This window comes from Cricetulus griseus, chromosome 7 (genome assembly GCF_003668045.3).
Source record: "Cricetulus griseus strain 17A/GY chromosome 7, alternate assembly CriGri-PICRH-1.0, whole genome shotgun sequence".
NCBI lineage: Eukaryota > Metazoa > Chordata > Mammalia > Rodentia > Cricetidae > Cricetulus > Cricetulus griseus.
Genome location: NC_048600.1, coordinates 31,871,040 through 31,895,619, shown reverse-complemented (window position 1 = coordinate 31,895,619; position 24,580 = coordinate 31,871,040). Strand labels below are relative to the sequence as shown.

At 43.3% G+C, this 24,580-nt stretch overlaps 1 protein-coding gene across 7 annotated transcripts in view; it reads right to left on the bottom strand.

Moving 5' to 3' along the window:
- Positions 1-24,580, bottom strand: part of Myt1l (myelin transcription factor 1 like) — a 134,217-nt gene that overhangs the window by 97,456 nt on the left and 12,181 nt on the right. For all 7 annotated transcript variants that reach the window (XM_035447774.1, XM_035447775.1, XM_035447770.1 and 4 more), the window contains exon 4: positions 10,938-11,299. In XM_035447774.1, coding sequence (XP_035303665.1) covers positions 10,938-11,299 — 362 coding nt within the window. The remainder of the gene's footprint in view (positions 1-10,937; positions 11,300-24,580) is intronic.

Below are 24,580 nucleotides of genomic sequence, written 5' to 3'. Positions count from 1 at the left end.
AACAGTAAGGAATGCAATATGAAGGCAGAGTCTGCTGACTTTTTTCCTTTCTTCAAGTTACTAATGCTTGGTGTCATCTGAGGCCTCGTGAGTGACAGCAGCAAATTTGGAAGTGGCGGAGAAAATGATATTTAGGGCCAAAATCCTTGCAGGTTCAAAGAATTCCTGGAGTTACCAGTGTTTAACCATTTAAAGGCATTCCCCTAAAGTCAAATCCTAGTTATGTGGACTAACAGAAGGAAACAGGCTCCAAGTCATCAGCAAGCAGGTTCTAAACACATGCTCTGTCTCAGCCTTGCCTAGAATGTCATGGTGAGCATTTAGAATTCAATGTCTGGTTTTCCATATTCAGACAATTTACCACTGAGTTGTGCTTCTGCTGAGGCCAGCATAGAAAAGATTCCATCATAACGATGGGTTTTGGCAAATGCTCTAGAATTTTCTATGCCAGTCAGGTACAGATATTCCAGACCACAAAACTTTCAGAAGTCAATATTACTTGTTTCTGTCTAGTGATTAATGTTCTCTCAAAGAAGAGGGTGTATTTGTGATGAACAAAGCAGTTTCCAGAAAATAAATGCAGGCTTGTGTTCTAAGTAAACAGTAGGAACATGAATACCAAGGTGTGTAGAGAGGATAGAATACTGTATTCCCTCTGTAGTACTGATCTCACAGAGACCCCAGGGCCAGACTGAAACCGGGGACCATCTCTTAACCTGTTCAGGCCCAAATATTTCCTGCTGAATCCCAGAGTTTTCATGTGAGAGTGGAAATCAGAGATGTTTGACCTGATCCACTTTCAAAGGGTAGAAATGAGCCTAGAGTTAGAGTTGTTTTTGTGGCTGAGGACAGAAGGTCTGCCCATGTTATCACCAGCCAAGCACCACATTCGTTATTAACTCCTGTTACACATGTGATTTTTATTCCTGTTATGGCTTTAAAAATGCTATCGCCACAACTCACCTCCTTTGAGTCTGACCACTAGGAAGATTTTATTCCACACAGACAGAATCACACAGTTGGGAGGTTTTCCTGGAATGGCTGGAACTGCATATACTGGTTTTGCTGTAGTTTGTCTCTAAAGAGCATGTCTGAGATACACCTTTTTCAATATTTGGTTCTGATCAAGCCACATGCTTATACATTATAAACACCCACATCATATCTCATGGGCAGTAAAGAGCAGAGTGTGTGTGTCTGTGTGCCTCTCTGTGTGTGAGTCTAGCCAATGGAATTCAGAACACAAAGCCCAGTCTTATGGTGATAGAGGTCTGCTTGTCTTTCCTGATCCTTGTAGAAACCTCAAGAAAGGTTCTTCAGTGGCTACTACTTCTGAAAGGTAACCTAAGAAAGCCACAAGTCACACGTGTTCAAGTGGCAGAACTGAGAGACCATACTGGGATGCTGTGCATGATTGCTTTACCAGTTTTCTGCACTGCTTGTTTCCATAGCAACCAGACTGCAGTCTTCTTGGAAGAGGAACCCAGTGGGCTTGGTGCAGACTAGCAGCTAGACACCCACATCCTTCTCACCAGATGAGGCAGATCTCTGCTGTATACCCCCTACCCCCAGGTAACTACTGTTATTCTCAGCATCTGCCTTCTGGCATTCTCTCCCTTTGATACTCCTCTCTAGCCTGTCATGAATTGAGGACATATTTCAATTACCAGCCTTTGAGACTTGTGCTGGGGTTGCCAGCTCAGCTAGCCTGCCACTGGCCAATGTCTTGACTAACACAATTTGGGTATATTCTGGTGTGGAAGGGTGTATTATTTTTTTTCTCTTTGCTGTGACCAAAAACTTGACGGAATCAAGGTTAGGGAAGGAGGATTTGTTTTGACTCACTATTAAGATGATGCAGTCTTTTATGCGAGAGAAGGTTGGTAGACTCCATAGTGGTAAGAGCATGCAGCTGGGGTCCTTCGAAAATTAGGAAGCAAAGATCAGAGGGTGCTGGCACTCACCTGGATTTTTGTTTGTTTTACTTTTTACTTTGGATAGTTTAGTCCAGGACTCTAGCCTATGAGATGTCCCCAGCACCACATCCAGGGTAGGTCTTCCCTCCCTTTTTGAGCCAACTCTCTCAAAGATAGATCCAGAGCCAGTCTCCTAGGACATTCTAAAATGAATAGCAACCATCACCAGAGATTAGAAAATTAGAAAAGGCCTACACTCTGGATGGATAGTCAAGACAGCCATGGGCTAACCAAGTGACATAGGAAAGCAGGCGAAATGCACTTAAAGAGGCTAACAGAGGGCAGATCATGACTGCCCATGATTTTGCTGACTATAACCCCAGAGACTCAACACACACACACACACACACACACACACACACACACACACACACACACACACACACAAAGCCAAAAAAACCAAAAAAAAAAAAAAAAACAAAAAAAGTTCTTCAGACCAGACTAGGATCACCATACCTCTCCTCTCTGGCCTTCCCTTCCCTCTGCCACCTCAGGCACACTGCAGCATGTATGGCATCTCCTTGGATGGCAGGAGAGAAGCTGTAATCTATTCCACTGCTTCTGTTTTCAGAACCCCAGACTCTGAGTTCAAGGGGACAGGGACCACCCTCTTGGCATTCCTACAGCAGGGGGCAGAATAGATTCTAGATATACTCCTTCTCTTAACTAAGCCTCAGGATCTTAGCATCCTGCCTCCAAGTGCCTCTCATCCCGGACAGATCGGCAGGTCTTCAGCTGAGCTAGAAAACCCCTCAGGCATTTTTTTTACATATGAAAGCCTTATACATCAATAAGGAGGGTGGGCATGGGACAGAGAGGCATGATAGCCAGAAGGTACTAACTGTGGCCACCATAGTCACAACTGTCCTGTTTCCTAATTATACCTTACTTAACAGTGTGGCTGTTTGCTTTGCTACTGATGTTGTAAGAAGCATTTAATATTAATAGAAGGACTAACATTAAGCTACTAGAATCCTTCTTACTGCTAGAACATAGGGAAGTTCTTAAATCACATTTGGAGAAAGGTGGGTACCATATTTGTTATCAGCATGCTCTGAGTGGCATAGTGTCTCCAGCTTTCTCCTGATTTTCTACACCATCTCCAGAATTTTCTTTATAGATATGTCTGTTACTTTACAGCACTTGTAGGTAGCCTGAAGATTACAGCACAGGGTTATCTCAAACACAGATCTTTTTATTTTTAACCACAGCCCTCTCCCCATACCCCCAAAGCCACAAGTTGTAGTTCCCAGATGAGCAATGTCCTTAACAGGTGTCCCCGAAGAGGTACAAGTGCTGTGGGATAGGAGGGGACACTTGGGCAGTGAGCCTTGGAGGGAAAAGAGACACTGGAGCTTTGTTTTCAGATAGTACTAAAATGCATTCTCTCCTGAAAGTTGTTGAAAGTGAATGATTGATGCTTGCATCTGATTTCCTATTGTCAGTGAAGTTTATTTGGTTAGGTGGGACTTTTAAGAACAAACCTAAATAGAACCTTTTGGTAGTGATTCCTCCCCATAAATTAACTGCAGGTGAGACATTTATAGACCCAGGGTTTTAGAAGTTGACACCACGATCCATCCGTGTCTGACAACTTCACTGAAGGGGAAGAAACTGCCTGTTTCTAGATTCCACTTTTGAAGCCTTTGCCTCTTAAGACTAAAGGTTCTTAGGATTCAGACTGATCCTACCCAACAAGGACCACCTTCTATCACATCAGGAGGACCACTTTCTATCAGCTCAGGAGTCTCCCCATCCCTACCTGTAGGAAAAGAGGAGATGCTGACAGCTGGACAAACAGAATGTATCTCGGGACTGCAGCACTTGAGCAGCCAGGATAATCCTGGGCACAGGTGCAATTCTTGTTTCCAGAGCTCCTGCTCCCTTGTACCTGCTCTGCAGCAGCTCCTCCCCATAAGCCTCTGGTTTTGTTGCTGCTACATACGATGACATGGTTTTGATGTGTCACACACAATTGCTACAAGTGAATTTCCAGCCTCTCTTCTGAAAGCTGTGTTGTTCTGCCTTTATTCTCAATCCTACTAGTGTTGCACATTGAAAACTTGTGCTCTTTGTCTGAAGATAAACACACTCAGTATTTGATTTTATTTATCCCATGGCTGTGTGCGATTTGCTGTCAATCCAACCTTATAAATCAATCTAACTTGTGGCATGGCCAGTGCCTCTGTCACTTCTGAACTCAGTCTGACGTAGTCTTGAATTGCTTACCAAATCAGTACCTAGGGAACACAGACTGGCTCGTAACTGCCTATTTGTGATACCCTCCTTGGAGTGACACCACCCACTGAGTCGCCTACTCAGAGATGATCCTGGTTCCTGACATTGTCTTAGAGTTCATATTTTCCTCTAAAAGGAAATAAGAAGCTTGATGCTCCCTACACTCCCCAAGATGCTAAGGTGCTAGCAGTTCATTTGGCCATTGGAACATACCTCTCACAGAAATAGTCTGACCTAGGAACCTAAGGTACAGTCAGAATAATGGCTGCCTAGGATAAAGAAATAGCCATGGAGTTTTAGCAGCCATTCAATAACCTCAAACTAAATGCTGGCATTTTAGGATTCTTCATTAAACAGAAACAGTTAGAGCCCATGGGAAGGGTATCAACTCAGCCTTTTCACCAAATTGAAGGTAAGTGTTATGGTTGTCACATTTTGCATAAGCCAATCCTGGTATACTGGGTGGAGGATTACCCACATTAACATGTATCTATAGGTCACATTTAGAACTCAACAGTGAAACAAAAAGACAGTATCCTTGTAGTCGTTGGGGTTGCAGTTGGTGAGAGCAGAACAGATAGAGTGTGAATACACACTGTGATGTCAGTGTGCTGCATGCTGTGAAGAACAGGCAAGCTGAATGGGAATACAGGGAAGTCAGGAAGCCAGAGTAGGAGAATGAGGAAGGAGACCTTTGCCAGAGCCTAGGAGTTTGAGAAACAGTAAGTGCCAGTTCTTCAAGGCTCTGGGAAAGCCAAGACTCCCATGGCCAATGTAGTGTGTGAAGAAGTGGACACAGAGGATGGGTACGAGGCTAGGGCCTGTCCATCCTATGTCAAGACACCAGTCTTAGATGCTTTCTCCTAACCCAAACGAAAGCTTCAGCTAGCCCAGTACCCTCTGACTATACAGGAAGCACAAATCCTTTTTGAGACGATAGTCAGGCATCCCGAGACCTTGTCCTGACAACACTGTCCTCACTGCCTGTCTCTCTGGAACTCCCTTCCCACTTTGGAGCTAATGGGGATGATCTTGAGCACTGCTTGGCCCCAGGACAGAGTAGACTTGCAGCATGAATGGGTCAATGTTTCAGGTAGGCAAAGCTGTAGTTCTAGAGTATTGCCAGAACCTCGTAAATGCAGCGGAGATTGTCATACAGTCATTTCTGATCGTGGCTGCAACATCATAGTTGCGAACAGCTCAGACTTGTAAAGCTCTTTTGTGTTTTGTGCCTGCTTGATGTTGCAGAGCAAGACAGGGAAAGAATCAAGGGGTGAGTCTTATTTCTTGAGAAGGCTGGATGACCTCAAGATGAATGGTATGGGCAAATCTGGGATCATCCCACCCCCACCCCCAGGTGCCATGCTTCACTGTGACCACACACCACTTAGGGTAAAAATTAAATGAACAAGACACACTAAATGAATTGCTGATTCTCTTCTCTACAGTGGACTTTAAAACAAGCCGTGTGACATCCTGTTTTTATTACTGTAAAAAAGGCTAGCTTCCTGCACTTCACACACGTGTTTGCATCTTAAGTGTAGGAAGCATCACATTTTCATTACATTTTTGGATTTGCCTCAAGATATTCAAACATTCATGAAATTTGATGTAATTTATTTTATAATGAAACAAAAACTAGTTGACATGGGGCAGGATGTATTTTCATTTATTATTATTATTATTATTATTATTATTATTATTATTATTATTATCATCATCATCAGTTAGGAAGATCCTACTTGAGGCTAAAGGCTTTCTTATTCTCATGTCACCATCTACCTCAGCACACTCCCATTCCCACAGAAGACTTTTGTGTATGTTGGGAAGGTTAATTTTAAGAAGATAAAATCCACCATATTCATTCTCCCAACTGTGACCACAGCCTTCCTCAGGTGAAGCCTTGCATACTAAACACATCATCTCTGTGCTGTGCTGGTCTCAGAACTCATTGCTTTTTCTGCTGACTGCAGTAGAACACTGGCTGGCTAATTCTGATTTTCACAGTCTGTCTGCATTTCAGCTTGCTTCCCTCATCAGGGACCTGTCCCTGGGAAAGATACAGAAGGATAATTGGCTAATCAATATGGAGAGCAGCGCCCTAAGGGGAGACAGGGGAGTTGTGGGGCCTCAGAGCAGACCGCTCAGCACCTTTATCCTCTTCCCTCATGATCACACTAGCCACTACCTCACCCAGATCAGGACATGAGTGCAGCTGGGGGCCTTGCACATCAGTCTGTTTGGAAGAAAACACCCCAGGAAATCTTACAATTAGCAACATGCTTCTGTGAGGAGAAATTCACACAGTGTGGCCTTTGAAACGGACTTACTGAAGAGTCGGATCACCTCAGTGAAGACAGTCCCATGGACAGGTCTGTTGTTCATAGTAAGGACTGTGAGGACAGGGTCCCAAATCAGAATCTGTAGGTGTGGACTGCCAGTCCCCCAGTTACTTCAGGGACAGCAGAGGAGGTTGCATCACTCTAACAAAAGCAGCTCCTCCCACTTTGCCTCCACACCATGTGTTTCCATTCTGCCTGGCCTTGAGCAACTGTCAGGCATACTAGAGAAGGTTCTTAATATCAGAATTCACAACAATCCACTCCTCAAAATGAGCTTGCAAGGATACCACACCCATGACTGCAAAGTGATGTGAGATACGAAGGCCAGGTAACCCTAAATGAAGGGCCACCTGCACCCCACCAGTGATTGTGAGGACAGTGTTTAGGGCAGTCCTGAGATGCCAGAGGCAGATGTTATTTTAGCAGTAGCTGCAGCGGAGCATTTAAAGATAAGGAGGGTTGTGGTTTGGTCTTATTTAGTGTAGATCACACACTGCCTAATTCTTCCTCAGATACTTGACCTTCCTGTTTATGGGGAGATGAAACATGGGTTCAAAAGTGCATGCATAAATGTATATATAAAATATATGTATATCTGCATATGATGTTTTAAATGATTTTTCTGGGTGGACTGTGAAAATAAACCATGCCTTATATGTTTTATCTATGCAGTGAATTTGTATTTCTCATCATAGGGCTCCTGAAAGACTTTCAACCATAGTGTGTGTCAAATCTGCAAATAAAGACTCCTTGGCCACAGAGTGGTATGGATATTTGCTATTTAATAGACATGGAATTCAATAGTTACTATGCTTTTCACTATGCATTTTGAAAATAAGACTATGCAAGAGACTAGCCTGTGATTAATCCACTTTATGAAACATACAATTTTTGGAAATACATGTACTCAGGATATTCAGTGTCAGGCCCATTTGGCTTATGTGTAACTGCAATGCTCAAAGATCCTGGAAATGAAATACTTAATTCCTATGTTCTAAATAATGTTTCTTCTACATGTGGTGGACTCATTTCATAATAACCCAATGATTTGTGTAAATGTGTTTTATGTGATACAAAATAGACACATTTCAAATATTACTCAAGAGAAAATGATTCCTGGATGACACAGTTATCAGCATAGATAACTTGAGGTTTCTTGCCTGGTCCTCAGGCTGATGCTAGTTCACATTTTCTCCCTGTGCCCATATCACTGCCCTGACTTCTCACACTGGACATCATCTGTTCCACTATGGCATTTGTCTAAGTTGTGTCCAAATCATAGCTTAAACATGGGCTGCTTAAGTTGTCCCCATAAGGCTCTCTGTCCTCCTTGCTTCTCACTTGAGGTCACAGTCTATACCTATATGGCAGGAATGAGGCACAGCTAACCTTAGAGGAAACTGGTACAGCCTCAGCCTGTGATGGGGCTATGATGTCAGCCAAGGGACATAAAGACAAAAACCTCAGGACAGTGACCAACACTAAAAAAGGTGGCTTTTGTGTACTGGAGGAATCTTGCATTCACTGTGCTTTCCAGATGTGTGGTAGAGCTAACCTGTAACAAGACTGCATTCATTGATAGATCCTTGGGCACTGGCATCACAGTACAGTTAAAAATAGGGTGTGCACCTCGGGAGGCAGAGGCAGGCAGATCTCTGTGAGTTGGAGGCCAGCCTGGTCTCCAGAGCGAGTGCCAGGATAGGCTCCAAAGCTACACATGCCCAAAACCCTGTCTCGAAAAACAAAAACAAAACAAAACAAAACAAAAAATAGGGTGTGCAGAGTGAGGATATGAAAATAGGAGACTGATGGATTTCTGCCTCTCAAAGCCTCATTTTAACAATGTAAGCACAAATAAGAGTCTGATCATGAAGGATAGCTGATCTATCAACAAAGCTCTGGAGTTCCTTTGATGGAGATTCCCAACCGTGGCATGTTACAAAATACCTATAATGTAAAACACTGGTACATGACTGTATGATGCCAGTTTAGCTGTGTCTTGGAACAACAATTCACAGGCTCTTCAGTGGAGACTTCTCTCCACTATAGAAGCTTCTGAGGGATTCTCCAAGAACTGTGCTCACAGAGCTGGGCTGATAGTGCAGTTCATTGTTGGTCAAAGCTCTGGGAAATCAGACAAGCCTTTGGTATTCCCTCCAGAGCAACCACAACAGTCAGAACCACAGGGGACGAACCTCCACACCAGTAGTGCCTGTGTCTGGGAAGCACATGGAGGGTGCCTGAAAGGGGGCAATGGGTCTTACTCTCTGCCAAGGATGTTAGCAAGGGCAAGGATGTTGCCTCACTGAGGTCACACAAGCTAGTCTCACAGAGGGCCGTGGGCTGAGTGCCTCCTCAGTAACTCAAAGGGTCTTGTAAGTCACCTGGTAGGTGACTGTAGAAGGTGCTTATCTGGGGAGCAAATGCTGTGGGTTCTGAAAAGAGCACATCTGTGGCTGACTACATATCTGGGGTTGCCCTGCTTTCTTCTGACAGGGTTCTGCTTCCACACACTGGTTTTACTCAGCATGTGCTACATGTCTGAGTAGGTATCAGGCCAGGTGTGCTTGAAACTTAAAAATCTGGGACCTGTGTAGTTATTACAGAGTTGTTTGGTGATTCTGTCCTATGTCTGCTGGTGATGTTCAATTGTTTGAATTACTCCAGCTAAAATCTCCTGGTTCTGATTTGCTGCTGAGGTCATTATGCACCCAGGATCTAGGTGCTGAAGCCAGAACAGGTCAGGCCTGTGTGACCATGTTGTCACACATTTCAGTAAGATTTCTGAGTACTTCCAATCATGTCACTTTGTGTATTTAAAAGGTAGATTACCTAAATTCTGACCCCAAACAAACCAAACTAAATGACTTAAGCTTCAAAAGTGGAGCAGATTCTAAATTTGGACAAGACTCTGTGCAGACTGAATGTTTGTAACCCAGAACATTAATGTCTCCTGCTTCCCAAACATGATGAGAATATGCAAGAATATTTTTTTATGATTTCAATGATGACACACAGCCAAGATACAAATCACTCATCAGCACTGACAACTAAGATATCATTTGGAATTGCACACAGCTGATATTGTGTCCCTAAATATTTGCTTAACTGGTCTCCTCTACATCGTTCCACACATTTCATTACACAGGGCTATGAGTTAATTCTTAAATGCTCATTAGTGACCTCAGTACATTTGTCCACAGCACACTGGGCAGCATTCGAAGTAGTTACTGGTGTGAGCTGTGATGTAACTTGTTAGACTTCTTGTTAAGTGTTCTGTAATATCATATGAAAGAACCTAGGAAAAATGTGAGTAGCAAATAGTTAACATAGTAACTTTATGCCTCTGTAACAATGTAGGACTGTCGAATAAAGTTCATGCTTTCTAACACAAATGGCCATGGCTTTGGAATGAGGTATGTTTACTTATGCCTTCCCATAGGAGTAGTGATGCCTGGTTCACTTGCATGATCTAAACATGTTGGTGTGTTCTCTCTAATAGATGAGATAATGGCTTTGTACCTGGAAGTTAGCAATTTCAGAATTCATGTTCTTGAAGATGCTTTGAGCCCAAGGGACAATGGTGAGCAAAAAATATTCTCATCACATTACCATCATTTTTAGCATTTCTATGAGGCAAACCCCAAGCCAACAAAAGCTATATCTAGGATCATGAGAAAACCATCACTTCTTCCTAGAAGTGATTGTTAGGATAAATTAGGTTAAAAATCATAATTTTGAGTCTTGTTCTAACAGAAAACTGGACACAAAAATGAATCCTCTGGAATGCATTATGGAAGCAACCCATACACTGCACAGTAAGCTTATACTTTGCTTGAACAACTCATGGTATTCTGACTTAGACTAGAAACCGGGTTCTCAAATATGAAGCATACAACCAGTCCACCAACCATTTCCTTTAAGTAGTAGCTGTTTTCATTCCAGCCACATGACTGTCACCAAAGAATGGCTTTGACCATCAACAGATAGAATCTACGTCTCCAGCTCACACACTGGAGGCAAGGAGGCTAAGGCTGTGCCAACAGCCATGCTTGAGTCAGTCATAATACCTCTTGGACAGAATAACTTAAATACCAGACATGTTAGACTAGATTTCTTACTACATTTTACCATAAATATCTCAGCAAATTGTCCTGACAACCAATCTAAATAACAATTTGACAGAAATATGAAGCCTAGATGATAACTTAAAGGAATTATTTGAGACAGACTTTAAGTTCACATAGGCAGTTTATCCATTTGGTGTTGAGAAACCCTCGTCCTGGAATTGTTAGGATGCCAAGGATATTAATACTAGAAAATCCACGCAGAAAACTGACCCCAAATCATGGCCTAAGCTTTGTTAGTATTTAAAGATTACCATTTTCTTCTTCCTCTTCCTCTTCTTCCTCTTCTTCCTCCTCTTCCTCTTCTTCCTCTTCTACATCATCCCCATCTTCATCATCATCATCATCATCATCTTCCTCCTCGATCTCCTCCTCATCTTCCCGATCCACCTCCTCATCTTCATCATCCTCATCCCCTTGGTCATCATTGTCCTCAGAAAACTCCTCTTCCTCATCTTCCTCCTTATCATCCATGTCTTCAGTACCATCACTCTCAAAGCATTCATCTACTGAAGAACTATCTGCTTTCACTGCAAATGGCTTTCGCTTGGGAGCAGGTTCTTGGGGCTGCTTATCTTGCGTTTTCCTTTTTTTAGCCAAGGGACAACCATATACACTGATTAAAAAAATAGAGAAAGAGGACAGAGAAAGAGATATATGTTACTGCCTGAATATCAGAACAATAGGATGCCTTGCAGACATTTGGGATTGAGCATAAATATCACCATGCAAATGCAAGGGGCCAGGGTACTACTGTTCTCTCACATATAGTTCTGCTAATGAAAAATGACATGGCATCGAAGTACTGCTTGTATTTGTCTAATTACCATTAGCATGTAATCGGAATCTTCTATCTCACCATTGCTATGATTCCCCATGGCGTAGAGACCCTAGTTCAGGAGGACGGTTATGAAGCCCTTTCACCAGATGCTTCTCAGGCAGTTGAAAGTTCAGATTCAAATGACTAAACATTTTACTATAGCTATATCACACATGATGTTTATACACACACACACACATATATATATATATATGCACACCATATTAACATATACTTATTTATGGAAATATAGGATGTGCATCCTCTAAAAGCACTTGTGTATGCTTGGGTCTATATATTGTGAAGACCCAATAATATCCTCAGATGTGAAAGCCTACTAGAAGCAGACAAACCATAGATGTTGATGATAGCTACTGCCCTGTTTAAAGGCTGGTCACTGTCAGTCTTGGACAATGTCAGTCCCATCCCCAGCTCCCAGAGAATGACTTTGGGATTACGGGCAGTGGCCATTAAACCAAGATGAATTTGGGTCAGACTCTCCCTCCAAGCTGAGCTTATATTCTTTCCATGAGAAAAGATGATTCTCCAAACTATGTTGCGTGTTTAGTTTCTATTGTGTTTTTCTTCCTGGAAAGCCTGCATGTGCTACCAGAAATAAGGAGCAGAGGGAGTGACAAAAATTCTACGGGAAATAATGCATGTGTCTAGAATGCCACTTAAGTCCCCTTTTAACTGGTCAGTGCAATAGAAGATTTCTTCGGACTTGGGCTGCCTCAGTGTGGTGGTTTGAAAGAAATTGGCCCCCATAGGGAGTGGCACTATTAGGAGGTGTGACCTTGTTGGAGGAAGTGTGTCACTGTGCAGGTGGGTTTTGAGATCTCCTTTGCTAAAGCTATGCTCAGTGTGACACACAGTTGCTTCTGCTGCAACTGTGATCAAGATGTAGAACTCTCAGATCCTTTTCCAGACCATGTCTGCCTGCGTGCTACCATCGCCACCTGCCATGACAATAATGGACTGAATCTCTGAACTGTAAGCTGCCCCAATTAAATGTTTTCCTTTAGCAGAGTTGCTCTGGTCATGGTGTCTCTTCACAGCAATAGAAACCCTAACTAAGACACTTAGTCTGGAACCTAGGAAGGGTGACACAATGACAGATCTTGGTCATCCAGTGTTATCCTATGGAAATCCTATGCTTTTTATCAGATGTTGATGCAAAGGGACATAGCTTTCATTCCAGGGCTGAGATCCAATAGTGACTTTGACATGTCAGTGGTATCGTTTCTAATCCCTCACTGTTCGATACAATATACCACAAACAATTGGCCATTATGGCACAGAACCAATTCGGATCAAATGAATGAACTAAAGGTGGTGAATCCTCTCATACAATATGTGGAGTGCACCATATCCAAGGGGCAGACAATCAAATGCCAGGAAAACCACCAGAAAGAAGTTATTCTGTGAAGAACCTTGAAGGGTAGAAAAGTGCCATCTAGCAGAGAAAAAGACACTTGAATCCATATAAAATTAATCTGCAAACAATATGAATGTAAGAGAAAGCGCAATGTCGTTCAGACAACTGAAACATGAGCCCCAAGGAGCTGAGAGAGGTTAGGGCAAGGGAGGAAGATAACCGGGACTGTGTGATGTGGCAGGCAGGGGCAGATCCACCTAGTGGGTGGACTGTGGGACTCTATCTGAGTTCTTGCAGGCAGTTTCTGATGCCACTGGCTTTGTGTGTTGGAAAGGCCATGGTTAGCTGCTAGGATGATGAACTAATGGGAGGCTAGAGATGGCCAGTAAATGGATGCCTGTTGTGGCATCCAGGCAGTGGAATGGGCCAGGCACTGAGGAGGATGGCCGGATGACTGACTGCAGAGATACTACACACTACAGTCCAAAGGAGCCTCCCTTGCACTCTGAGATTCCATGGTAGTAACAGGCTCTAAGCCTCTTAGGAAAAGAGGTGAGGGTGGGTGTTGACGTCAGGCTGCATGACCGGGTATACAGTGCTAGAACATGGTGAATGGAGTTTGTCTGTGGGCAGGGCTTATGAGTTGAATAATTTTGGATGGATGTTCAACGTTGTATCTCAGAGTCACCAAAAAATGTGACCATCTCTCACTGGTTCCTTAATCATGAAATGTAAAAAATAAACATGAGGTGAGTTCAGTGCCTGGCCCAGATTACATCATCAGTCTGTGACAGTATTTGCTGCAAAATCATACCTAATGTCTTCTGCTGTCATTGACATGTGATCAGATCTTGACAGCTGTGTCTCCTGATGGTCAGATGGCCCCTTATGGTTAAGCACCCTCAGATTTTGCCTCATAAATCAGAAACTAAGGTATCAAGGATATTCCCAGTTGCCATATATGCACACCAAAGAAGGGTCTGCAGCCTCAAAAGACTTGGGGTTTATTATAATACCAGCTACACTGTTGCTTTCACATACTTGTGGGCTTTTCAAGAGGACAATGGGAAGAAACAGCCTAAAAGGGAGATCTGTCTTGTCTACTATCTTGGAAGGAAAAAGAAAGCCATCTTACCTCCATAAATGCTATTATCATAAATAGTACTAAAAGTCTCTTGCAAAAATAACAAATCCAGGCCCTCTCATCAGCCCTCTCTCAGCTGTCTGGAAAGCACTACCTCTGCTCCTGCTTCTTTTTTTTTTTTTTTTTTTTTCTAAATTAACTGCTTAAACTATTCATTCATATCTCTTGGCCAAATTCTTTCAATTGAGAAGACAAGAACCGAGGATAACTCCAGGCCAGTAATAGGCCACTCATGCATGTGTCTGAGTGCTAAGGCACTTGTGCCTCGTAAACATTTCATTAGACACAACTGGGCTCTATTGCAAGGCCCAAGTTTACCCATCTACATGATGAATGGCTATGAGACCTTCACAGCCCTAACTTTTGAGGTTATTTAGGATGACTTCCTAGGGTGACAATTTTCCTTGTTGGCATATACTATTTAAGTGTAGACTTCAGCCTTCCAGCCTACTTATATTTTGAACGGCTTTTTGGAAAATGTGGGCTCAGTGTGTTAACTGTAGGATTCACTGGCCTCAAACACTTAACACTTCTTGCCAGTTCATTTTGTTTGTTGCTCTGGTGTTTCTCTATGTCTTTAAGGCACAGTGAGAATAGTCTCACCTCAGCCATATGAAAACTCCTTGACATCTCTCACCGACGGCCAGCTCCTGGTGCCCAAACTCAATGTGACAACAAATTCTGAGTCCAGACACATTTCACCCTATGTTAGAAACTGACTCGGGAGCCTGCTCAGATCATCAGAGACCTGGAAAAACTCTGGGACTGTGTTTGGGGTGTGGATCCTGACACACTCATGTTTTATGGATGCTTTTTCTGCTGGTGGGTGTCAGCTTGGGAGGAGAAGGAGAGAAGTTTCATCCTCACCTATGCCCTTGGAGTACTGTGAGCTACCACAGTTGGACTCCTATCCATCAACACATTCATGTTTTTCCAAATGACAACAAAATCACAGTTCTCACATGTCCTCAGATTGAAAAAAAACCAAGTGGAATTAGTAACAAAGTGCTTGAAGCATCCATGAAGCCACCTAGGTGAGGGGTACAGTTGATGTCTTTGGCTTCTCTCCTCATGTTCTACATGCACAGACTATCCAAGAGCAGCTGCTATTTAAAATAAAGCTCATTGACTCATTCTTTAATCCTGTGAATCACATAGTGTAGCCTTACCAGTTGTGTGCCTTCTCTGAGGGCCCAGTGGAACCTGTCTGGTGGTGTCCCAGCGAACACTCAGGGAAAACCCATTATGTCCTTGCTGGTGAAGGATGAGAGTGTACCATGCCTTAGTGGGATTACAGGTTACATGATGCCTTTATTGTTCTCCAGAGTGGTGTGACAGGAGAATCTGTATTCTGTTGACTCGTTAGCTTCTGAGTTGCAGCATCTAACATTGTAGTCTCATAACATATGCAGGTGCTAAGTTAAAGATAACTTGCAAGTCCAATTTCTGTGCTTCACTAGCCACATTTCAGGTATCCGGGGCTACATGGCGCTAATGGTTATCAAAAGGTCAAGGCAGAGATGCAATCTTATCATCCAAGTGTCCCCCCTGGCACTTTGAGAGTCTAGCATCCCTTCTAGATTGTTCAGTGCATTCAAGGTAAGTGAAGAAATGATGGATGCCATGGAGATGAAGGTGAGGATGGACCATGGTAGAGTGACCTGGAATTTGGAAGGCGTCATAAGGCTCTTGAAGGCAAACTTAGAAAGACCCACTGGTCCTGGAAAGCATGCGAAGAGTATCCTGCAGGCCAAGCACCCACACCTGAGGGATGGAATAGTGTTGTGACTTGGTCTCAAGTATGAACTGAAGGTTCCTTCCTGGTCTCCAAGCAATGCACACCTGAGGATTAAGGGTGTTGTTGGAGGTCAAATTCATTTGTAAGGTGCTGACTTGCTCTTCCTCTCCTCCAGGCCCATCAGTTCACATAAAATATAATGTGAGCACTGCACTTCAATTGCATTTATATTTTTATACACAATTGAAACATCCAAGAATTAGCAAATAAGTTTACTGCCAGCATCATTATAGTTCAATAGTATTTCATTAACCAAAATAATTTTATAATTTTTCCATAGTGTCTCCATAAAGTGGTTCTCAATGCAGGCACCAGGCATAATCACAGTTGCAGCCTCACCTCAGAGAGTCAGGCTCTCGAGTTACCTCAAACTGCCCTCAAATTCTGTGTGACATCTCTGTCCAGAGATAGAAGAGAAAATTGAAAGTAGAGAGAGAAGGGAAATAATGCTTAAACAGAAACAGTGTCTGGGCTCTTGTGTCTTAATCTTTCTACCCACATGAAGCCACCAGTGAGGACCAATGATGGTTACCCCACACTCTTTCAGCTCAGCCTCTGGGTCCCCCAGAGTATCTTAATTTTGAAACACTTACAAAGCTTTGTTTGGCTGGTTCACTGTATTCCTAGTGGGCTCTTCTGGAGGATGGGTTACTTGCAGTGGTTTACCTTCCATGGATTTGAATATTTAAAACATTGGATTCTTCAAGGTTGGATTCTGGGTTATGCTGGTTCTTGTTTGGTTTGGTTTTGTTTTAAATGTGTGCTTTCCTTTTCCCAGGGTCTCTGCCATAATCACTGATAGGAGAGGATGGCATACAGGCATTGCGAGGCCTCTTTGGGAGTTGTGTTTAATAGGTGTCCACTGACTGCTAAGCTAGCTCAGAGCTCTCCAGTGGTTCTTTATGGCCATGGGTAACTGTTTCCTGTGTGGCTTATCTTGTTTTCATTGTGTTAAGCTTAATAGTTACTTTGCAATAAGTAACACAATCCCGAAGTACTGAGTTCTAGCTGCAGCTGTCTATAATGTCACTGGCAGAACACTTCCTTTACCCATAGATGGTGCTTTCAGTATCTCAGTCTATAATGTCCCTGGTAGATCACTCACTGCATATATGAATAGTGTTTTCTTTATTTTTATGGTCCTATGGATAGAATTCAGGGCCTTACACATTTTAGTACTCTACTAAGCTACATTCCCAGTTCACTTTTTTTCTTTTCTTTCTTTCTTTCTTTCTTTCTTTCTTTCTTTCTTTCTTTTTTTTTTTTTTGAGACACAGTCTCACTAATAGGCTCAGGTTGGCCTTGAACTCACTCTCTTCCTCTTTGTTTCTGTTTTCCAAGTAGCCGAAATTATAGACCTTTATTACCCTTAGACCCTCACAATGACCCTGTGAAGCAGGGCTCTTGAGTCCCATTTGAAAGAGGTTATTTAGGGCCACGCCTCTGGGTACCACTGGGCAGGGTGTATAACTCTCTTCTGTCCATGCCAGGATTTCTGAATTCTAACGTCTGCTAATCCTGCCCTGATTTCTTACTGGGTTATTATAAGGGCCATTAACAATGGTGCTTTTTCTATAAAGCCTTTTATGTAATAAGTAGGCATTCAGGAAGCATCTGCTGCATGAAGATTGAGAGAGTTTGTCTACTTATTTATTCAGGAAGCGTTTTCCCGAGCAGTGCACATGATCCTAATGTCATGAGACAGCAGAGATAGGTCCCTGGGGGAGGGAAGGAGAGTACTTCACAGGAAGACACTATGGGGAAGAGGAAAGACAGAAGCAGAGAGACAGAGGTAGACAAAGAGAGACCAAGACAGATAGATACAGATAGAGAGACAGAGAGATGAAGAGAAGCAGAGGCAGATAGACCTAGAAAGGCAGAGACAGACACAGGGAGGGCCAAAGACAAACACAGAAAAGAAAAAGACAAATGAAGAGAGATTAAAAAGCAGAGAGAGATAGACACAGACAAAGATAGAGAGACAGAGACAGACAGAGGCAGAGACATATAAAGACAGGCAGAAGAACTATGAGGTGCATTGTGAGTAAGGAGATGACAGGGGAAAGTGGTGCTATCTGACAGATCCTCCTTGGTCAGGATAAGGTGATGGGATCAGAGGAGGCCCCAAGAGAGTAAAAGTTGACAAACATGGCTGTGTTCACACTGCAGTGATGACTTCTCACATGTAGCTTGAAGAGTGAACTGGCAGAGAACAAAATAGGATCTGGCATGTATAAAAGATATGTGAGGGGTGGTGTCAATCATAGCCCAGGTAGCTTGGCCATGGAGTAAACAAGACCCATGCTCAAGTGATCAGAAGAAGGGGCAATGGCAAGAACAACCTGTGGCCTAGGACCTTTCCAGGTAGGAGTGCCAAAAATTGATGGAGAGGTCCCAGGAGGAAACTCATACCTACTAGCTTATTTGTGGTTAGGAAGAACAGAAAAGCCAACTAAGGCTTGTGCACTAAACTTGTGTTCCCTTGTAGATATCAGTTGGTAGGTGGCCTCAGTAAGGTGGGGCTGGAAATGAGATTTGAGGTGGTCATCAGTGGATAGGATTTTGTCCAAGCCCCTCACTCAACTGTTCCCTGGAAAACACCACTGGAAAACTATGTGTCACCCACCACCCACTGCTGCCCATCCCAACAGCATTTCTAGCCAGACCTATTGTCTACCACCCTACTGCTAGAACACAGAGTACTGTGGATGTTAATATGGGAGAGGGCTACAAGAGGCTTTCAACAGAGGCAGAGAGACTGCAAGGAATGCCAGGGTTTTGAGATGCCCCAGTTGCTGAGAGGAGGACTTAGACATGCAAACACACAGGCTCCTGAGGACACAATGCACACAGCCAGCCACAAAGCGTGCATGCATGGTGAGAAGAGGAAAGCACCAGGAGGGCTGTGCCTGTTACTTAGGATCCCTGTCCCACTTGCATCCTTGAGGGAAGGCTGGCCACAGCATGACTGAGACCCAGATAGCATCAAGAGTCCTGTTACTGAGGGAGGAATCAGGATTTAGGTTCACTGGTTGCCTAGTGCATTAACTCATTCAGGAAATGTGCATCATTGGCTTCTGAAGGAGTCACCTTCAGAAGTGCGGAGGATTCTAGGTTGTCCTGAGTCTCTCTGTGGAGCACAGGAAATAAAGCATTTAAACATTCTTTCAAAAGAATTCATGCCACTGTATTATTCAATTAAAAAGCTAGAATTTTGAATTTCTTCATAATATACTTAACTGCACACTAGGAACAGTAGTTAAGTTGTAACTATGTACCAGTGTATTTTCTTAGCTTGTTAACTGTCTTCTGTGAAGGGTGGTTAACAGATGTCTAGTTTATTTGAAAACTTCATATTCACTTTTAGTTTAAAATTGTCATAAACAAATATTCTGGACATTGCAAATACTTAATAAAATTTGCTCAAAATGTATATTTGATTCTTTCCTACAGATTTTTAAACAAACATCAACTACTATAAGTCAGACACTTACTCCTTAGCTTAAAAAATGCATTTACATGGCGTAGTCCAATATTAGACACATACTTCTTTGAACATTAACTCAAAGAAGTAAAGTATAAAACAACTATTAACCTTTGACACTGCCCCCACCCAAAGCTTTCAATTCATGAAATCTAGTAGAGCTGCTGGTTACTGCAGAAACCCAGTTCAAAACTTGAGCCATTTTCCAGACCAGCTCTGGCTGAGATTTGGTTCCCTGGGATTCTTACATATATAATTCCTCCAGTTGCTAAAATCCTACTTAGCGTCTTTCAGAAATGCTCTCTATACCTAACTCTGGTTTTATCAAGTTGTTCTCATGTCTGGCCTCTGCCTGTCCACTTCTTGTTCACAATGTGAACAATGTGTTGACTGTGACATCAGGCACAGTCTTGAGGCACTTATCTGGCCAACAGCCTGATGTGGAAGGTTTCACTCTTTCTTTTTGGAACATTGGTTGGTGCTGCAGAGGTTGTGTTTTCAAACTCCCACTGGCAGGCCTAGTCTTGGCAGATACAATGCTCAGATTCCAGAACATAGGCTCAAGGCAGGCTCTGCGGTCTGTCTGTCCTGCTTGCTTTCAGTTTTCCATACAACATCTTACTGAATAATGCTGACTCACTGGAAGACAGTTCTCAGGCTTACCACTCATGGGGAATACACTGGTTCACTGGCCACATGGAGCATTGAGGATTCTTACACAAATATAGAGCCATCCCCTGCTTTCTACCCATTTCCACACCTCTTTCAAGAACCTGCTACCATGTATACTCAAGCTTCAGAGGCTTCCTCTAATAGGTACCTCTTGGCTGCCTCCCATGCCTCCTTCTATGCCAGCAAAATATCCAGCTCATGCCAGGGGCAAAGACTCAGCTGGGTTAGACAGGATTTTCCATCACGTTTGTAGCTATTATAGCTACAATGTGGTTGATTTTCTTCTCCTTGTTATTCTTCTCTGGCAATTTCTGCCTTTAGAAGCCAGATTCACAGCTATTATTCCAGTGAGGCCAGTGCAGCAGTAGAATCAATCCCTACCTTGAACTAAGACAAGGGCTACAGAATTAATAAATTTTACCTTGTATACACATTTCCATTCTACTTTAGCTTCTGTTGTTGTCCAATATGGCCCCACCCTTTATAAAGGATAGCCATCCTTTCTTCATCTTTCCCATTCTAGAGTTCTCTGTTCATCCATGATTCCTACTGCTGGCAGTTTCTTCTCCTGCTCATCATTATGGACCATTTCAAGTTCCTGATTCTCTATCAAGTCAGTCCCAATCAGACTACAATTCAATATTGTTTATCCTATATTCTGCAAGGAGATATTTCCTATCTATTGTAAACTACCTTGACTACTTAACATGTGCAGGTGCTGGCTTATTGTATTAATGTAACAGTTTTGGGGTGGGTTAGGGATGCTGCCAGATATCAGTAATCCTGGGTCCCCATAGTACATGACGAGAAGGTTTCAAAAGTTCTGTTTCTGTTGGTTCACTGCACAAACACTTGGCACTGGCCTGAAAGCTTTTATGCTTGGTTCTACCAGCTCCTACCTTTTAGTAAAATACATGTAGCTTCGTGTCTGCCCATAAAAAGTATTGATTGCCCTTGACATTTGTGAGATTAGAATCCTGAGGATGTTAAAACTGTTCCAACAGCCAAGCCTCTCATCAGCAGTAAGACTGGCAGATTAATCTGGTCCATTCATGCCGTTAAACTACTGGGGGTATGCTTTAAGTGAGGTTCTATTTAACCAAAGAGCTTGGGTGGCTAAGAGGCTTTCCAAACGTGTTCATTTCAATATGGCCTAGTGACCTATCACACCACTAACACATACAGGGGAAGAACCTTAAAAACCATCTGATCTACCTTTGACCTAGAAAATGCAGTGGTATACCAAAGTTCAAACATTCAACAAGACTCTCTGTGTCAAAAACACCTCTTATATCCATCCAAAATGAAAACTGACATGTGCATATTCAGAGAAAAATGTTTCCTAGGGACCTAGCCACACTATACATTTCTAGTTCTCACTGTGAGACACCCTGGTTACATCAGCTCAAAGCAACATGTCCAGACAGACAGTTGCTGGGAACTGATTCCACTCACTCAGCTTGTCCATCATGTGGTACATTGGTATCATTTCCATTTGCTTACTCAAGTTGGCAATGATATGCATGATCAGAAAGGTTGAGCATGTACATAATGATACAGCTCTGGGTCTATCTTCAGCTCAGTGGAGAGATGTGTCTTTGGGTTCATGGTGAACAATGTGGCAGCATCCTTGGCAAAGCACTTTTCAACTCTGTATGTCATTGTACTCAGTGCCACAGTCCCCCTGGTCCAGAAGCCTCTAAGGATTCACCAGTGCTACTATCATGATTTCTAGCAGGTGGAGCTACAGGCCTGACTATGCTAGTTGTGTCTCTAGCAACGTAAGAAAGTCAAGGAGCTAAAATCTACCCTTCATGGGAAGGCAGAGCTTATGAGATGCATGTATGAAAAGTCAGTGTGTGTGAGGACAGTGTGCATATATGAAAGCAGTGTGGGCAGTGTGTGTGTGTGTGTGTGTGTGTGTGTGTGTGTGTGTGTGTGTGTGTTGTTCGCATGTGTGTGCAGTGTATGTGGAAGCACTGTGTATGTGAGAGCAGTGTGTCTCTGTAGCTTGTACATGTGTGAAGGCATTGTGTGTGAGGACAGTGTGCATGTGTGAAAGCACAGAGATGTGAGGGTAGGCTTGTGTGTGTGTGTGTGTGTGTGTGTGTGTGTGTGTGTGTGTGTGTGTATGTGTGTGTTTGCATGTGTGTGCAGTGTATGTGGAGGCAGTATGTGTATTCAGACATGTTTGTGAGGGCCCTTCATTCTTTAATTTCACGGTATCTCCTGTAATAGTGTCTAGTGCCTTGGGCTCATTGGACTTTCTTAAAGGCAGATCAGTTTTATAGATTGAAAGATATGGAAGGATACCAGGCAATAGGGAGAGATGAGTAAGTGTACAATGCACAGAATTTTGACCCCTTTGGGTATGCTTGTTTTCTCAGGGTTTGCTAGATGCTATTGTGATGACTGATGACACAAACAATCTGTGGCATTGTGCCATCAATGGAAAATTCAAACAAACAAAACAGCAGAATCTGAACCTGGAATGCAAGGGCAGAGGCTATAATGAAGTGAACATCATTCTACCATCAGAGATGATCACCCAGTATGAGCTCTGGCGAGCCCTGAGCATACTCCCAAAGATGCAACCCAGAGGTAAGTTAGCCCAGTAAAGAGAGAAAGCTCTGATGGCCTTTGCTGCCCACTCTGCTCTTTGTATGTCTGTGGCTATGCAGATTGCTCTGGGTGGGCATGCACTGAGTTCTGACCTCTGCTGGGCTCACAGCTTAGCCTTATTGGGGATGCCATGCCCTTCTTGTGCACTGACTAGCTGTGCACTGGCTTTCATGCTTCCTTCAGGGGGGGGTCACCCTGGTATGAAGATGCATAGCCCACTTTTCATTTGTTTTTCCTAAAGTGATTATCATGCAAAACAGTGTCTCTGGGATGGACAGAAACAATAGGCTAGGTTCTCAGCTAGCTGTACTCCTTCTTGGTGATAAACTTCTGAGTGACAGCAGACAGATGCCAAGACTTCTGTGTACATTGGCTAGGGTTCTCTACTTAGTGTCAACCTGGGTGTCCTTGAGCCCTTTCTTGGCCACTCCTTGTCAGTTTCTATGTCCAAGTCATTTCTCTAGCACCTTTGAGTTGCTCCTTTTCTCTATATTGGCCTGCCACTACCTCTGCTAAAACCAGATGCTTTCAGCTGGATCAGCCACTGCTTCCTTTTACATCATCCTCCTGAAATTCATGGACAGGTGGACAGATGGCTTCTGTGAAACACCTGGTTCTTCCTGTCTGTCATCATCAGTCCTTTACCTAAACCCTCCTCTTATCTGTCTGTGCCCCAACTTGCTATTTATCTCCTTTATCTCCTGCCTGTATAACTTCCTGTTTCTTCTCCTACCCTCCTCTGTTGTGCCCCCTTCTTTTACTTCCCTGGAAGGTAGAGATCTGAACACCTTCTGTTCTTATAATGCTCTTGCAAACTGGCCCCTGTGAGTTCCCATCCCCCAGCCCTGCGTCCCAAGGACTGGACATCAGCAGTGTCTCCTTCTGACCTTGAGGTACTGTACACTTCTAGCAACACACTCTCAGTGCTGTCCTCTGCCCTGCAGTACCCTCTGTGCCCTCTCTGCCTTCTTTCTCAGCCCTGGACTCGTTCCAGACACTGCCATCACCCTGTGCCAGGCTGAATCCTCCAGGCATTGCCGCTCTCCTGGGATGATGACTCCAGTCAGGGAGGGGTTAGTGCTTGGACTGTGTGGTTTCTGCCCTAAGCTATTCAAGGTCTGCCCCTCAGCCTTTTGTAGTGTAATATGTGATGGTTTGATTAAGAATGCCCCACAGAGGCTCATAGATTTGAATGGTTGGTCATGAGGGAGTGCCACTATTTGAAATGGCTAGGAGGTATGGCCTTGTTGGAGAAAATGACTGGTGGTATGCTTGACCCACGTCAAGCCCAGAGTCTTTCTCTCTCAACCAGTGGATCAGGAGGTAGCTCTCAGCCATTTCTCCAGCATAATTTCTGCCTGTGTGCTGCGATGATGATAATGGACCAAACCTCTGAAACTGTAAGAATGCCCTCAATGGAATTATTTCTTCTAAAAGAGTTGCCTTGGTCAGTTATGTGGTTGTTAGTGTTAACTCTGATGAAGATTCATAATGAAAAGGAGCAAGCTGAGAAAATGACTAGACAATGTACAGATTGAGGAAAAAAACCACTCATTTTTCCAGAAAAATTAAACTAATCAGAACAACCTGTGCATGGCCAGGGTGCTTATGCACAGATCTTGTAGGGGCATGCAAGTTTGAGACTGACCTACAGAAGACAGGCTTCCAGGATTTGGAAAGACTCTGAGTTTATCCCAAAGATTGTTCTTACAGGACAAAGTGTCCAGGTAGAAAGGGCTGCTGAGCCTGAAGAGTGTATGTAGGCAGGGGAAGGGGGTACAAGATAGAGGGCTGTCTGCTTCTCTCATGTGAGCCATCAGAAAGTGCCAAGAGATAGGGTGGGGCTAGTCCTGTCTCTTTGGGGTCTTTTCCCATTACATGTGAGTCTGCCAAGACCTGGGTGGCTTCATTTTATCATCTAGAGACAAATACTAACCTTTATTTTTAAGTTAAATGTGGAGGAACCTGACAGAATGAGT